Source organism: Triticum urartu, chromosome 1A (genome assembly GCF_056163025.1).
Source record: "Triticum urartu cultivar PI428250 chromosome 1A, HENAU_Tu73, whole genome shotgun sequence".
Classification (NCBI taxonomy): Eukaryota; Viridiplantae; Streptophyta; class Magnoliopsida; order Poales; family Poaceae; genus Triticum; species Triticum urartu.
The window spans coordinates 45,300,968-45,318,271 of NC_141873.1; the positions used below are offsets into that span (position 1 = coordinate 45,300,968).

Sequence of the window (17,304 nt, forward strand, 5' to 3'; positions counted from 1 at the left end):
TCTTCCTCAACCTCTCCCTCCTCCTTGCTGGATCAAGGCGCGGGAGACATCCTCGCTCCGGTGTGTTGAACGTGGAGGTGCCGTCCGTTCGGCGCTAGGATCTTCGGTGATTTGGATCACGACGAGTACGACTCCATCAACCCCGTTCTCTTGAACGCTTCCGCTCGCGATCTACAAGGGTATGTAGATGCACTCCTCTCCCTCTCGTTGCTAGATGACTCCATAGATTGATCTTGGTGATGCGTAGAAAATTTTAAATTTCTGCTACGATCCCAACAAAGTAAGCATGTGGAAACTAAACATGGGGTACTCGACAATATTTTGCTGAGGTTCAAATAGTTGACGCTATCCTACTCCTCGTGATGGAGGTTCAACCCACAAAGACTCTAAGACCACAAAGGGATCGACATCACCCACAGAGAGCCCGCAAAGTGCATGCTCGCCTATTCCTTCATGGCTTGCACGTAGAAGACTCGCTCAAGATTGATCTTTCACGAAGAAGGTGCCCGAACCTTGTACATGTTTTAAATTCCTTACAAAAAGCTTGAAGGCTTTCGAGTAACCCAAAACTATCTAGAAGACGCACACTCTTCAAGAGTAACAAGTAATGTCACTTGGACGAACTCCTGAAAAGATCTTCAATCAAAACACTCTCAAGTAGGATCTCTTTCACACAAAGATAGGCTACATAGATGAACACAAAGGAAGGGGTTCAAGAAAGTGGGGAGCTTTTCTTCCAAGAACCCAGAAAGATACTCTCTCAACTATAAATAAAAGAGCTTGAGTCTTTTTCCACATGAAAGGGGGTGGGATCTATTATAGAGAAATCATAAATCGGACTAGCTTAGAAAAAGTAACATGCCCGGAAGCATCGAAGAAAAAACATTGGAACTATCAGCCTCGTTCAAAAATTGAACGACTAGAAGGAGACCACTTTTTTCCAGAAGTGTGCACCACCTTAGAGGTACTGTTTTGTACAACAAGCCTCCCAAAAGTTTAGGTGCTTGGAAGAACCATGAAAATAAAATATGGAGGTAGCGAACCAAAAGGTGGCACTTTTCCGCAAAGTTAGAGCATCTCCATCCGAGCCCTCAGGAACGCCCCAGGCCACTTTTTAATACCGGCGATAAAAAATCTTCCCACTCACGCCCCCAAAGCGTCACTTTTCGCCGGATTTATGAAAAAATAGCGCCGGTAGTCCCACCCCGAACCTAGCCCCCCGAAGGGCAGCTGGGCGTGCCGGCGCCACTTTTTTGCCTCCTGTGGCCCACCTACAGTCACTCCCCGTCGCTTTCTTCACTTTCTCTCGCAGAGCCCCCACCTTCCCTCTCTCTCCGTCCGCTTTTCTCTCTCGCCATGCCCAGTGCCTTCCTGCAGCTCCCGCCGCGTCGCCGCCGTGCCCGGCCGCGCGCGCCGCTCCGCCCCGGTGCCTTCCCGCAGCTCAGGCCGTCGCGTCGCCGCCGCGCCCGGCTGCGCGCCCCGCCCCGCCCCGCTCCGGTGCCTTCCCGCAGCTCAGGCCCGCCGCGCCCGGCCGCGCGCGCCACCCCGCCAGCCATCTGCGGCCGCGCCCGGCCTCCTGCCAGCCAGCCCGAGCCGCCCCGGACGGAGCTCCATCGCAGGCGGGGGTCGGTGTCACGTACGCGTAGGCGAAGCGCATCCTGGGAACGCGGGAGTGCGCGACCTGGGAACGCAGGAGTGCGCGGCCGGCGAGTGGGCGCGGCCTGGGCAGGCGCGGACGGGCGCGGACGGACGAGCGTGCGGCCGAAGATGCTGGTGCAGTTCGTGGTGGTGCTGGGCGGGTGCAACTTCGAGACCACCGTGGCCTGCTCCAAGGAGTCCAGACTCGTCAGCGAGGTGAGCGGCGAGGGCGCCCTTTGGCTCCTCGCCGCGGCAATGGAGGGGCGGAGGAGGGGAGGCGATAGAGAGCGGGAGGAGGCCAAGGCGAGGTATGAGGTGTTCGTCAAGAGCAGGAAGGGGAGGAAGGAGAGCAAGGCACGAAGAGAGGTGCTCGTAGGCCTGTGCTGCTCCGCCGCCAACGCCGTCGCTGTGCTGGCCTTCGTCGTCACCGTTGTGCTCTGGTGACAAGTTCTTTTTGCCAACGCCGCCGTAGCGTCCGCTTGCGTGGAGCTCGGGGCTCATGCTGCTCGAGCTCGGCGGCGAGGCCGTGGCCTGGGGCGGGCGCGGCTTGGGCGGCTGTGGCCTGGCCCCGAGCTGCCTCGGACGGGGCGGCACGGCGAGGACGGGGCGCAGCTCCATGGACTGGATGACGGGTTCGCTGTTTCCTTTCTCGCTTGGGGGTGGATACGGCTGGAACTCTTTTCATCCCCAGGCTAAAATTTCCGCCGGCAGCCCCTCAAGAGGCGAAAAAAATGCCTCCTGGAGGGCTCAACGGTTGGAGATGCTTCTAGAATCGGCACGACAGTATCGGAGAAAATGTATGCTTTGTCGTGTCGGAGCTAACATAGATGATCCCAAAGAAAATATAGCTCGGCGGTACCGAAGAAAGATATTTTAGCACGACAAAGTACAAAGCTATGAATAAACAAAGAATTTGAGTGGAGGGAGCGGAAAGCTTGAAAGGTTTGGGTTGATGATCTTTACTTGGAGTTCAACCTAACATCTTTTGCATGTGTCCCTCTTGATAGTATGATTGTCCTGCACTCAATTTGGATTCAAATTAAATAAAAACCTATAAAGTACTCCCTCTGTATCAAAATATAACATGCTTTTTGGTCTAGATTTAGGAAGAAAATCACTTGCAGAACCAAAAATAGGGCTCACCATTGATGTTTACACACGAACATGAGGACTAATTTCTTGAAATAATTAAACTTGATTAATGTTAGTCCCCTTTTCAATTGTCTTGTCATTAATCACCGATTCCCAATAGTGGTAGTATAAAAGATGCACTTTCATCGGCGCTCGGGCGATGTGTTCTTGGTGCCAACTTCGAGGAGATCAGTGGTTTCGTAACCAAGGAGCATCACATTTGACGTGTATGTGGGGTGGTTGGCACGATCTTTCTTCATGTCCTTCCGGCAAGTTGTTGCTAGATCTGGATCATAGTATGCCCAAAGGCATGAATGATCCTCCCTCGACCCCCGCCTATCGCTGCATTTTTCAACATCTTGAGGAGCGGAACTTTCATTCTTCTTACTTTTCAAGATACACATGCCATGTTTGTATCATAATTGTATATGCATAAACATATGCGCTGCCATATTTTTTCAGAAAAAGAAAAGATACAACCATTACTCAAAAGAAAACACAATTTTAAGCGAAAATGTTAATACATCTAAAACCCGATAGGTGTTCATCATTACTTAAGCGGAAGCCGCATCTTCATTTATTCATACTTCATACAGTTGAACAAGAAAAGAAAAAGGACTTGCTTGCCAATTGCTACCCTATTTGACACACAGTACATACTGTTATTGCCAATCTATTTCCTTTAGCTATACATACATACATACACACTCCTACACACATAACATTGACAATAATAAGGCGGACATTTCAAAGTACAGAAGAATGCCCGATCATCCAAAAAAACATAGCATCTTTCCTCCAGTTCAGGACAAATCAAGCTGACAAAAGCCATCTCAGATACTCAGTTCCATCACTGTAAGCAGGCGGAGCATCAGGAGCAGCTACCCTCTTCCGCATGAAAGTATCGACTGAAATGGGCTTCCTCTTGCGGCCGCCTGGATGAGGTCGGAGTTGCTCATCAGCCTCCACAAAGTCGCCCTGCCAAGATGTGACAGCAAATTGCGGAACATCATGCGGATTATAAGTTCCTAGAACAGAGCATCATGTTGAGGTAAACTATGTGATATGGTGGTGGTGGTTGCCTTGTATTTACCTCAAAAAGCACGTGAACACTAGATTTCTCATGATTGTCCCGTACATGCTTGTATGAAAACTTCTGGCCGCACCCAGAGAATCCACATGTGAAAGGTCTACTCTGCTCATGAACTGCCTTAATATGCTTGTGCAAATTGGATTTCTGAAGTTCAAAGTTATTGAGAATGAAAACCGAGCAGTTTTGAAATTTATTGCAGAGAAAAAAATCCATAAAAAGGCAACATGTGAGCTTGCAAGTCACACCTTTGAAAATGAGCGCTTGCAATCCTTGAAGTTGCACTTAATCCTCTCAGTGACAAATGAACCTTCATGCATTCGCTGATGCCGCTTGAAGTTCTTCTTAAGCTGTTTAGTGTCACAGATATCACACTGAACATACTGATGACACGATTGGTTATGGGCCTTGAGGCATTCCACATTAGTAAAAGTCTTCATGCAGCCTGGTTCGAAGCAGATAACTTCAGTGTAATCCAAGTTGACTGCACCATAAGATTTGAATCATCAACTTTCAAGATTGTGATTGCTAAGCATATCTTATTACAGTAAGGAAAATAACTATGAAATTTTTATAGAAAGTCAGTTTCTCACCATGTGATTCCTCGTGTTTCTGTAGCTTGGAAGCATATTTGAACGCCTTCCCACAGTTAGCCTCTGGGCAGATGAACTCTTTCTTGCCTCCACAATGAGGGCCATCCTCGTGAAATTCCTCAACATGTCTCTGGATATTACCCTTGATACTGAACTTACGGTTGCATCCTTCCATAGGGCACATGAATAGTTTTCCTTGATGAGTAAGCAGATGGCGGTTCAAATGGTCCTTCCTGCTATAGCTGAAAGGGCAACCATCTACATGGCAGGCAAAGGGTCTCTGCAACAGTTTTGAAAAGGATAAAAATCAGAATAGTACTCTCATATCCAAAGAAAAGTTCACTTGACATAATATAAGTTTATGCATACATTTATAAACATGCTCAACAGCACTAGCATAAGTATTGTGCACATGCTTAAACGATTTGGACGTACTATCTAAAAAAGAACTATTTGGGTGCAAAACCATCAAGTGGTAGTAACACCGTGAATAGTACAATAGCATCAGTTATCCAACGTGACTAAACAAAACTACATGTAATTCACTCTGCATGCTAAGACTGCACATTTTAGTATGTTGAGAATGCTAAGTAGTACTCCCTCCGTCCTAAATTCTTGTCTTAGATTTGTAAATAGTAGCTTTGGCATACATACTACATTGTACATACATAAACATTAGCAGTTTGAGAACGCTAAGTAGCACATAAATACACATCACATCCAATAAACAGAGCTTGGAACAAGAAGCAACGGCTAGGGTAAAAGCAGTTCCAAATGAACAAGCAAACCTGAGGAAGCGCGTGAATGAGGCATTCTTGATGGAGCTTCTCAGGAGGGTCTCCCCTTCCTGATACTGGTCCATTCAAGGCCTTCTGGCATTTTGGAGTTCTTGGGATCCAATGCTTCACACATTCATATCTGAACATGTAGTCTGCCAAAATCAGCACAATTCAGAGAAATAAACAATGGTACACCCACACACTAATAAAACAAATGATCCAAATAATACTCCCTCCGTCCCAAAATAAGTGACTCAGACTTTGTACTAGCTTGTACTAACTTTGTACCAAAGCTAGTACAAAGTCGAGTCACTTATTTTGGGACGGAGGGAGTAGTAAATAATATATCAACATAATTCACTGTCAAATGGGAATTGTTATTTTTCCTGCAAGGAATATTACTGCAGAACTAAACGGACAAGTGACTTGTGCCAAAGAACATAACTTTTATTATTTCAGGGATAATTTGTTTTAGACCTCAGGCAACACAATAACCATCATTCACATAAAAATATGCTCAATGAAACATATAATATTATCTTATCGTGTGCACATCCTACAACTACTTACTTAAATATTGGATCATAGATGGAAGGCCATTAAGTGGCCATTGTACTTAGATACCGAGTATAATAACTCAAATGACGCAGCACCAACTATGACATACAAGCATATGATTGACAAGAAGGCACGATTTGTTGACAAAGTGGTGGATGCTAAGACACGAGCATGCAGTAGCTTTGAAAAAATAAGGGTGCATCACATGTAACGCTCAAGAATTAACAGCAAGTAATTTGACAAAAGAAGGAAAAACCTGAAGAAGGGCGTGAAAGAGGCTTCCTGAAGGAGCTTCCCAGGAGGGTCTCCCCATCCTGGTACTAGTCCATTCAGGGCCCTCTCGCATTTTGGAGTTCTTTGGGATCCAATGCTTCACACAATTAAACAGCCTGCAAAAAGTCAGCACAGTTCAGCAATTCGGAATACCATACAACAAGCACGCTTGGAAACAATCAATCGGCAACTCTTAATCATCTATACGGATTCCATCACTGTTAAGAACTGGGTTTCAAACACCACTTCTAAGCAGACGTCGGTGCTTATTTTGCTCTCGAGCACCGACTGAACAGCCAAACAGAATGCATCACTTGCGCCAATGACATGGAAATCCCCTGAAACACAAAACTAAAACTCAGGACTATTCGGATACCTCGGGCGAATGGCTCTGCATATGCTGCTTCAGATGCGCCGGCTTCTTAAACCTCGCGCCGCACTCCTTGCAATCATGGCCGATCTCCTTGCCCGGCGGCGCACTGCCGCCACCACCACCTACGTTGTACTCATTCAGACCATCCACTTCGTCCTGCAGCACACAGCGGCAACACTTCAGCTCACCCACAAATCACAGTTCCCGCAGAAATCAGTAGCGCGGATGCTTTCACAAGAACAGACAACACGACGTCCTAGACCTTATGGTGCTCGAGGACGTGGTCTCGGATCAGCCGCTTCTTCGAGCGCACGACGTCGCAGAACTCGCACTTGTAGCGCCTGATGTCCCTCACAGGGGCGGCCGCCGCGGCCGCCGGCGAGGTCGAGGTCTCCGTCGCTCCGACGACGCTGCCCTCCGGATCTCCTTCTCCCATCTGGCCTGACCAGTCGCAGAACTCGCATCAGGAAATTCACGAAGCAGCAACGATTACAGCGAGAAACCGACCGAGATCGACAAAATCGGCGGCTCCAGCGGCACCAATCGCCGTCGAATTACCTCGGATCGCGGAGGAACCCGCCGGATTTCGCAGAATCGCGACGGAGGGGTCGGGAGGCTCGCGGCGGCGCAGTGGAGGAAGAGGAACCCTCGAGCACACTACCCGAATGAGGAGGAGGATGGAGAGCCAGCGACACGTGTCGAGGAATTAGTATCAGAGCCTAACCGGGCCGAGACCGGGCTCACTTTTCGGGTTCGTGCTGGGCTGCGGGCCGTGAGTCTTCCTGGGCTTTTAGTGGGCTACTGGCCCGCCGGGCAGCAGCAGCTCAAAAAAAAAACGTGTGCTGCCGTTTCCTCGGCTCGCTCTCCCACCCGCTGTGGCTGAGGCGCGAGACCGTACGCTGACTGCCGCTGCACGCCCCCCGGCCTCTCCCCGACCTCGTCGCCGGCGATGGCCGCCATGGTCGCCGCCGCCGCCCCCGCGCGGCTCGTCCCTCCGCGACTCTCCGCCCCGTGGCTGCACGTGGTTCAGCTTCGTCCGGCGCCGGGGCGGCTCCTCACGGTGGTCGCGGCGTCGCGTCGGAGCCCCGGCGACGGCGGGAAGAGGGGCAGGAAGAAGCGGGGGAGGCGCGCCACGGAGGCCGACCAGGAGGACGGCCTCTCCGTCGGCTCCGGTAAGCCGCCCGCCCCCCCTCTGCTAGCTCCAAGCTTCCTCCGGGCACTGCGCTTAGCTTGGTTGGAATCTTTGAAGCTCCATGAGCTTAATTAGAATTGCTTGAGAACTCAGCACTCAGAGCCTAAGGATATTTTTGTTAGCCTAGAGATTCTGTGATGGTTTCTCAACATGAATTCCAGGTCAATTTTGATTGTACAGTGACCACCCAGAGCTATCCACTGAAGCACTGGTCATATTTGTTGTGAGCTTAATCATGAGCTTCCTCTTTTGGACATATGTTGCAGAGGTGGAGAAGAAGAGTTCCACGCCGCGTGCAACGGTCGACGATGGAAGCGTGAAGCCTGCGCTGGAAGCCAGCGTGACCCCGAAAGACTCGGCCATCAGAAGAGTTGCACTGGTGGTGAGTCTTTACATGTGGATGTGTCGAAATTAGTTTTGTTGGTATAACAATATTTCACTGTTTGTGCTGAGAGGTGAGCTCGAAAATTTCTCTTGTTGCAGGTCATCGCTGCAGTCTTATTCGGCGTTAGCATCGCCTTGAAGGATGGGGTTGAGAAGGCATCGGAATATTTTGCAGGGTGTGTGCTATGCATCTCGACTAATCTTTAACATTGATGCTGTTTTAGCAACTGTTGGAGGTGTGGTTCCTTTTTGCATTAGAATTTTCAAGACCATATAGGAGCCCATTCGAGAATCGAATGCATCATTGCATACTAGCTTCACTAGATGCTTGAATGAAAGCATGGCTATGTTTCAGACATAACCGTGTAGGAAAATGTCTACTAACAAATAGGATGAGGGTTAGTAAAAGTAACAATCAGTGCACTGTGTAAGCTCACTCTTTGGGTTGTGCAAGTTAGTTTGCTACTTTGCTTAGTTGCGCCCTTGCATATCTTTACATGATTTCTTACAAAAGCTCTCCTTAATTTCTTCTATATTCGAGGTATAGCAATGTGATCAGGTTCTGTTATGTAACAGCTATTTGTTGGAACAGAGTTTGTCGGTGGACAATCTCTTTGTTTTCATTCTGGTCTTCAAGTATTTTAAAGTGCCACTGGAGTACCAGGTACAGTTAATAGCTAATGTGATAGGCAAAGTCCTAATATACTTTTTGATTTTCTGCTCACTCTTTCTGTGACATTGGAAACAAGAATCGGGTGCTTTCTTATGGTATTGCCGGAGCAGTGATCTTCCGTGCAGTGTTGATCATCCTAGGAGTAGCTACCATTCAGGTTGGTTGTTCTCCCATGTTGCCATTATTATTTTTATCCGATTGTAATAATGCTTATAAGTTCCTCATGTTCTGTAGAGTTTTGAAGCGGTGAATTTATTTTTTGCTGCGATCCTGCTATTCTCTTCCTACAAGGTAAAACTGTTCTCCTGTGTTAAAAAAAGGAGGTCATGCTTTTCATATTTTATTTTTCTTTCGCTTACATATTTACTTTTGCTGTTATTCATTGGCAACTTCCTTTATGAGAAGATCTTGCTAGCACTTTTTTTTCCATACGATCCCAGAAAAGGATCGGGTTCCACTATCATAAGATAACGGACCAGAAAGCATAAAAAATCATCCTGGTGCAAAAGGTAAAAGAGCAAGCTAAAGCTGCCGCCTCCTAAGGCTAATCAGCTGATCTAGGAAAGCAAAGGTTTAAATGAACGCAAACTTATTAGATATCTGCACCCCCAGCCCAGCTCATATTTCAGCCAAAATAACCAGCATCAAACAAAGATTTTTGACCATCCGCATCCAACCGTGCAGCAGTCTTCAAAGCCCTCAGTTTTTAGTCCTCCATTGCAGTTCATGCTAGCACTTAGAAAAATATTCGCACTTTAAAAGGATTTACTTGCTTTTTCCCAAGCGAAGTTTCCTTTGGCAAAAGCATAGTCTCATCCCTGTCTTTTAACAACCTTGTTCAACCAATTTAGTTACATGTACTATCTTACCACAAACTTATTAAGCATAACCCTTCCATCATTGAGCAGCTAATGGTGCAATGGATCCCCCCCCCCCCCCCCCCTCTTTTCTTATATTGGGTATTCTTGTTCTAGTAATATATTATAACAATCGAACCTAGTTCTTACATGAGTCCGTAAGTTGTCACAGATCCAATTCAATTTTTGGTTGCTTAAATGGAGTGGCACTTCAATAAGTAGTACTCCCTCCGATCCAAAATAAGTGTCCTGGTTTTGGTTCAAATTTCTAAAACGGGAATATGATTTTTTTTAGTAACTTCAGGTATATTAATTAATATATCCTATACATGTGGATGCTAACGGCCATACTCATATGACAGCTATTTGCTGGAGACGAGGAAGAATCTGATCTGTCTGATAACTTCATTGTGAAAACATGCCAAAAATTCATTCCTGTCACTGGTAAATAACTCCACTAAATGATTTTCAGTTTTTCTTACCTTTTTGTTATTTAGGTTATCAGCCTCCTCCACTTTCCATTCCAGATCATAGCCACGATGACCAGATCCTCACTCGAACTTTGAAATATTTCATTTGGAACTTAACTCCTTATTTACAGTAATTAGTTTGCATGGGTGATGAACTCACTCTTCTGTTTCTTTTATCAGATTACTATGACGGTGATCGGTTTTTGATAAATCAAGATGGTATATGGAAAGTAAGTCATGTCCGATTTAAGCATGACCAATTATGACAACAGCTATTGCATAAGCTTGTTACCAGATATTATTACTAACTAGTTACGGAATGTGATATGTCTATGTCCTGTAACATGGAAATTTTATCAGTTCCACTAATGTTTGACTGGTTTACTAATTCTGCATGCACGGAAAGCTAACGCCACCAGCAACATTGTGTGTCTGAGTGAACCATCTCAATGACATATTTCAACTTCGTAAAGCTATTTGTTCCTGAATATGTCATTTTTTGTTTGATGTCTTACAGGCCACCCCATTACTCTTGACTCTGGTAGTGATTGAGCTAAGTGATATTGCTTTTGCTGTAAGTTCGTTCTCAATATTTCCCGCGTGATGTTTCTCTTCCCATTTTAGGACCACGAGCATGGGGATTAACATCTTCAGTTTGTAGGTCGACTCAATACCAGCAATCTTTGGTGTGACAAGAGACCCACTTATAATATTGTCATCAAATATTTTTGCTATTTCTGGTAAATCTTCTTTCTGTCCCTATGAACAAACTGCGTGCTATGTTTTTTTCTCTTTTCATAGACAAATGGACCATTTTTAAGTTAAAATTCTCCATCATTAGTGATGGATTACACTGCCGACTTTTGATTTGTGTATGTTTCAAAACTTGTCTTCCTCGTAAGACTTCGTTCTTTCATTCTTGCTTTCTATACACGGTTTTGAAGTTATTTCTTCCATTGATTTTTCCTTTGTAAGTTTGTATAATGTGAAGTTAATAGCTCAATGTGTACTTTTTAAATCTCTGAAATCTGCTTCTGTTAATTCAGCCACACATTGGGGCTATTGCCTAATAGTAACACTAACCCTAGCTTCGTAGCAGTCTTTGATGTTCACGTTTATCTTCTCTAATTACAAGAAACTGATATGTATGACCAAGTAATTTCATCATTTTTATGCTGTTGAGCAATTAGTAATCACATGTACTCCCTATATTGTCAAAAAAAAGGTCTTATATTTTGAGACAGGGGGAGTACTATACAACGAAAAATAAGTGATGCATGAAAAAGCAGCTTGGATACCATGGTTGTTGATGCAGAATGTTCATACATAGCACAAATTTGTGCATTCCGAATACACTTTGAAGTGTTAACGTAATAACATGACGGAATTACCCTGTAGGCCTGAGGTCGCTCTACGTACTCATTTCTGAGAGCATGTCTGAGTTGGAGTATCTGCAGGTAAATGTCCCCTGCTCTTCTAAAGTTTCTTGAAATATTTAGTGTTATTATTGAATACATAATATCCCTTGCTCTTTTAAAGTATCTTGAAATATTTACTTATTTTTTAAATACATAAAGAATATCCAGTAGTTATGCATTTTTATCATTTATAGTTTTTGCACTTAACTTTTAACAAACCAACCATTCGAATTTTCACCGAGATCTGTCCAGGTAGTGCTAACTGGCTGGTGATTGCCTTCTTGCTGCCATTTTTTTAACCCCATGCGCATGTATTGGTTCATGGATGGTCAAGGGTGTGAACATATCCATATTTGTAAGGGTGCAAGCGGCAACCCCCTTCGTCCCGTGAAACTCATCAATTAGTTTAAAATTTTCTCGTCACTTGCTTAAAATTAACACTACATTATACTATGGTATTGTCCGCTAGCCCACCCCGCTTGCATCCCTACGTATTTGTCTATTATCTATTTTGTGTCACTTATTGCTGTTGGCAATGTGCTCTCCAGCCTGCTGTTGGTATCGTTTTGGGCTTCATAGGGGCAAAGATGATCTTTGACTTTTGTGGTGAGCAATCATAGTTGTTATACTCATGGCATTCCACACTATGATCTGTCACCATTAACAGACCATGCTGATTATGCTGATTTGTGGCAGGTTATCATATACCAACTGAAGCTTCCCTTGCTGTTGTTACCACATGTCTTAGCGGTGGAGTAATATTGAGTCTTAGGAAAGCATCAAGTGAGGAACGTGACAAGTAGCCAACATGGTGTGGAGAAGGTAAAATCATTGAATTTAACATTGATGTATTCTTTCATAGATAGTCATACTACAACACGGATGTTATTTACAACCTAGAGAAAGTTGCCCTTTTCTCACTAAAGAATGTTTATGTGACTACGTTGAAGAACCTAGCTTGATAAAACATGAATGGGCTTCTGCGGTTCAAAGGATTCTCAATGGAATTTTGGAGGAGTCTAATCCTTGGGAATTTTTCCTACGTGGGTTGTTTGATTCGTAAGATTGTAAGCCATAGAATTTTTTCCTAAGGATTCATTTGCACTCGATTTCATAGGAAATTTTCCATCCACTCCAACCTCTTTGAAAGAATCCTACGCTTTTTCTATGCACAATCAAACATCATTACAATCCTGTAGTATCACAGTGGCATGCCAGTCTATTCCTACATTTTGGAAATCCTGCGAATCAAAGAGGCCCCTGTATGCTTAACTGATCCTTGTTCGTAGTTCAAATACCCTTGTTTTCCTTTTAGATCAAATTAACTAGAAAGAATCTGCGAGTGTTAACCGTTAAAAGAACAGGAAGCGCCTCAAATGGATTTGGCTTCATAACGATTGCTAGGGCTTTGTGCATGCTTGGCATAAATTAGGCTGGTACGTACTTAACTACTTTGAGTTGTCGATGTACTACCATTCTACATCTGGTATGATTTTGGAGCCAGTGACCTGATCCTTTTGCCAAGAATCCTATAATGTAAAATATATGAGCAGCCTTGGATTTCTCTACACCCATCAATATTTTAGTTGAAGTGATTATTATTGGAAATTCTGGAGCTTACTTTAAGCAACCTTCTGGGTGCTGTAGGCAAGAACCACACCATGTAGTATGCACAATATAACATATCCTCCTGATTTGCTTCCAGTCTTTGCTTTTCGAATATGTTGAGATCAGACTCATTCTAGTTGTCGTTCAATCAAAATCTAGTAATTCATTTTTTTAAATGATGGGACGGTCATGTCACGAGTTGTTGGAAAACTCGTGTTGGATCATAGTACGATACTTGTGTTGTTAGACATTACATATCCAACAAAGCAATTATGCCTATGTGCAGGGAACATGTTAGTATATCTTGTTTTCTTCAATGTGGAATTCTTGTTGCATGGCATGGCACTGAACACATACATATAAGCCGCTTCCTTTCTCTCAATGCAGTATGGTTCACTCACTATCCGCCAGCCATGACTGAGTATAGAAAGAAGCAACAGACTCCATTTGTTCAAAGCTTGCATAATGCAACAGCGCAAGTAACAGTCTGCATTTGTCCGTGAATTTGACAGCAATCAAGCTGATTGTGACCAAGATTGATCCTGAAGGCATGACATAGATGCCTGATGCCTGAATTGATAAGTTACAAGTTCCAAATGCTATAAGTTTCTTCTGAAGCAGAAGATTTTGGGGACAGGTGATGCTAAGTTGGCGACCGCCCATTGCGACGCAGTTTTTGTCATGAATGTTAGCTGTTCAGAAGATTTAGCTTGTCCTAGGCATGATGGTATGTACATCATACATGTAACTTAGCAATACTATGCCTGGTGCGGCCGTGTAAGTAGCAATTGATTCTTTGATTCTCCCTCACTTGTAGAAACTGATGTCAAATGTAATTTCTTTCTGCATTTCCTCAATGTGCAGCCATTACATTCTGTACAATGCAACGTAATTTTGTTGCTTACAAACCGCAACACGTAGATTCAGAATCACACACCATTCAGAATTACAATAGCATAATAGCACAACAACACAACATAAAATCAAGCCATAAAACATTCACAGATAACATGGTGTCAAACTGTACTAACTTTGAAATATGGCAGGTAACTGACTCAGACCTTGTTGTGATGGGAGGGAGCATACACTCCTTGTAATACTTCTTGTTTAGAACCCTTTTTGCCATTGTTGTGAGTTGTTAAAGCAGAACATTTAGCTTGTACTAGACATGATGGTATCTACATCATTTGTGTAACTTAGCAATACTATGCCTGGCATGGCCATGTATCTGTTCTTTGATTCTCATCAAACCTCACTTAGAAACATGGTGTCAAATGTAAGTAATTGTTAGTACATTTCACTGAACACACTGATATCTGAAGACACCTCCAGATTCACAAATAGCAGAACAACGGAACATCAAAATGCAGACATAAAAAATTCACAGATAACATGATACTTTAATTCAGAAAGGGAAGTAGCAAACCAGAACACAACTTATCGTTCAATCTGAAGTCTGAAACTGGAATGAGGAAATGATCTTATGTACGACTACGGGAATGGCATGGCATATCTACAATTTTTTGGAGAACTAAACCGACCTTTTCAAAGACGCATAATGAATCTAAAATATATCTAAACGGTGCTATTGTTGAAATCCTGCAGTTAACCGACTCAGACCTTCGTGCCATCGGCATCAGCAGCATAAACCTGGCCATATTCGCCCTTGTCATCCTCATCCTCATCCTCATCCAGATAGTCGGCCCTCGCATTAAGGGCCAGCATCTGGCAAACAAGCCAGAACAGAGCAGCGTCAAGGGCCAGGAAAGCGGCACCTCCAAAGAGGCCGGTCTTTGCGGTGGGGCACAGGGTATCCATGTCGTGGTGAACGTTACTGGTGCGATGGTGACCCTCCGTGATCGTTGCCCAGAGCAGCATTGCAAAAGCCAGAGCTGATACCAGTCTGATTTCATAAGAACAGTTAGTAGAATGAACAGTGTGAAACTTGATTACCATAAGTAAATTAGTATTAAGTGCAGGAGACAGCAGTGTGCATAATGTAATGATTCAATTAGTCATGCAACGTAAATATAACAGCTTGCAGAATTAAACACTTGAACATCAAGCCTCAACCATCAATGGCAGAATTAAACACTTGAACATTAAGCCTCAATAAATTCCCTAGAGGATAATCCATTTAACTGAAGAAATACAATGTTGGCAATGTTCAGCATTTATTATCTATGAAGTGTACACCATCAAAAGAAACAAGGGTCCATGAAACGACTGACAATGCATAGCTAATCTTCATCAAATGGCAGGGCTCAAGACATGAACCAACATCCGAACATTAGGTACTATTGCATCTAGTCCATCTGAAATTCTTGGCCACAGAGCTAAAGGGAACTTACTCAGCAATAACAAAGAACACAGACAAGCTGGTGCTCTGAAATAACGCTCCACGAGGAACCGACTTGCCCTTGTACGGGTAAAAGATGGCAACGTGCCCAATGAAAGCAGCTAAAACAAGTGCCACAATAGACAGGCTTCCCATTGCAATCGTTGGGTCACTCGGGAACTTGCAGATGACAACATCCTTTCCCTTGATAGGAGTTCCATAAGGAGGCTGCATTAATGGAAAAATGAAATTCACACCGAGTTAAATTATTCAGAAGAGATTCATAACAAGTTACAGTCAGCTAAGAGGAAATAGGCAGTTTGAAGTTTCCATGATTAGTCTGATTATGCATGCTCCCCTATGCACAGTTGGACTGTTGGAATGAAGTAAATAAATTTGATTATGGTCCTGATATGGGACCCAAATTTCACAGGCGAGGAATCTTATTGCAAAGGAGGTGGTTCCTGAACTGATGTGTGCTAGTAATATTTTTTACTGAAAAACATATTCGGGAACATGTACTGAATTCAGTCAGCGCTCTCCACAAGAAAGTGCATGTATGATACATCATATAACAGATATAAACAACACAAACCTTTTTGTTTTCTGCGATGACGCCGAGCAGAAACGCGAGGAGGCCAAACAAGGAGACGGTGAGGGCGATCCCCTTCGCCGAAGTCAAACCCATGGCTCCTGCGTAACAATGCACGTATACCGTCGGGATAGAGACAGCATCAATATCAATGCAACACGAACGAATGTGTCATCACGACGGCATAGCAACAGCAATGTAAATGCAACTAGGCTAGTAATAACAACAACCTCTTATATCTCCCGGTATTTCCCGCCCGGCGCCACAGTTGCCAAATAAATAAAACTGGCGCCAAATAAATAAACTAGCATAACATGCCTTCTCAGATTCTAAATGAGGATGGGTATAAGTTGCCGAGGGGATCTGCGCATCCGAAATTACATTGGGGGACAACGAAAATGGTAGTACTCCTAGCATCAATCTATCGAGACCCGTCGCCGTCGCACCAGCCGATCCATTCCGGCTCCCACTCCCCGCCGCCAGCCCGAGAAGCGACGCCGATCGGCGAAACCACCTTCCCATCCGGAGGAGGGAGAACCGATGGATGGATCAGTCCGTGTACCACTCCCATCCCATCCCCACCGGGCAACCAACGCGAAGAGACTGGAGACAAGATCGAGATCGGGCGCAGGGGCCGGCGGATTACCGTGGGCGGAGGAGACGTCGGAAGGAGGTGGCCGGGCTCCGCCGCGCGTGAATCTCTCTTCTCTTCTCTTCTCTTCTCTTCTCCCCGCGCGTCCGCCACTCCTGCAATTCACGGCGGTGGGAGGATGGAGGAAGGAAGGTCTGTGGTCAACTCCACCCCACAGGCCACGGACGGATATAGCAGTGTGCGGTGTGAGGCTGCGAGTGGGCCCGGCGGGCCCGGCGAGGCCGCTTCGGACGGCGCACGGTTGGGCTTTTCCGGGGAGCACGGGGAACACAGAAGGGAGAATCTTTGCCTTTGTTACAGAAAGAAGACCGAATCTTTTTAACTGAATCTCGCCTGAAAGGATGAAAATAGTTCTAACTGATCTCGTTCCATTCGGATCTCTAGGGAATCCGTTGTTTTGTACTGTACAGTACAATACACAGAGAGAGAGCGCGCGCTGTGATTTACTAGAATCAGATGATTGTTCGGGATTGAAAAACACATGCAACCTTGTTGTCATTGAAATGGATGTATCTTAGTGCTGGATACATCTATTTTGAGCGACGAGTAATTTCGGACGAAGAAAATAATAAGTAGAAAATGCAAATTTTTCCTAACTTTTTCTAGGGAATGCCATTCGTCTCACTTCATTGGAATAGTTACAATGAGGTATGAACTAGGGGGCGTCCCTCCAGGCACAAATGGA

General features: G+C 44.7%; 3 protein-coding genes across 9 annotated transcripts; 1 reads left to right on the top strand and 2 right to left on the bottom strand.

The window, feature by feature from the left end:
• Positions 1-3,290: 3,290 nt before the first annotated feature.
• On the bottom strand, positions 3,291-7,149 carry LOC125545265 (transcription factor IIIA). 5 transcript variants are annotated; one of them, XM_048709159.2, is made up of 7 exons: positions 6,994-7,149; positions 6,698-6,876; positions 6,439-6,591; positions 4,453-4,732; positions 4,108-4,343; positions 3,863-4,006; positions 3,291-3,747 (listed from the first exon to the last, which is right to left on the bottom strand). In XM_048709159.2, exons 2-7 carry the CDS (start codon positions 6,869-6,871, stop codon positions 3,583-3,585), a joined length of 1,152 nt encoding a protein of 383 aa, XP_048565116.1. In that variant the 5' UTR covers positions 6,872-6,876; positions 6,994-7,149; the 3' UTR covers positions 3,291-3,582. The 5 variants fall into 5 exon arrangements, with proteins under 5 accessions (XP_048565116.1, XP_048565118.1, XP_048565121.1 ...); XM_048709161.2 differs by having other exon boundaries at positions 6,698-6,871; positions 6,994-7,132; XM_048709164.2 differs by lacking the exons at positions 6,698-6,876; positions 6,994-7,149 and adding exons at positions 5,241-5,383; positions 6,046-6,178.
• Positions 7,150-7,282: 133 nt separating this feature from the next.
• Positions 7,283-13,885, top strand: PDE149 (integral membrane TerC family protein). 3 transcript variants are annotated; one of them, XM_087546205.1, is made up of 14 exons: positions 7,283-7,607; positions 7,894-8,009; positions 8,111-8,187; positions 8,588-8,675; positions 8,761-8,841; positions 8,919-8,975; positions 9,904-9,985; positions 10,192-10,241; positions 10,529-10,585; positions 10,673-10,751; positions 11,410-11,468; positions 11,978-12,035; positions 12,126-12,251; positions 13,324-13,885. In XM_087546205.1, the coding sequence occupies exons 1-13, from the start codon at positions 7,385-7,387 to the stop codon at positions 12,230-12,232; spliced, it is 1,134 nt and encodes a 377-aa protein (XP_087402331.1). In that variant the 5' UTR covers positions 7,283-7,384; the 3' UTR covers positions 12,233-12,251; positions 13,324-13,885. The 3 variants fall into 3 exon arrangements, with proteins under 3 accessions (XP_087402331.1, XP_087402328.1, XP_087402333.1); XM_087546202.1 differs by having other exon boundaries at positions 13,425-13,885; XM_087546207.1 differs by having other exon boundaries at positions 13,550-13,885.
• A 532-nt stretch (positions 13,886-14,417) lies between these two features.
• LOC147989858 (uncharacterized) lies at positions 14,418-16,788 on the bottom strand. Its single transcript, XM_087546210.1, has 4 exons — positions 16,614-16,788; positions 15,971-16,068; positions 15,389-15,603; positions 14,418-14,940 (listed from the first exon to the last, which is right to left on the bottom strand). The coding sequence occupies exons 2-4, from the start codon at positions 16,061-16,063 to the stop codon at positions 14,652-14,654; spliced, it is 597 nt and encodes a 198-aa protein (XP_087402336.1). The 5' UTR covers positions 16,064-16,068; positions 16,614-16,788; the 3' UTR covers positions 14,418-14,651.
• Between the last annotated feature and the right edge of the window lie 516 nt (positions 16,789-17,304).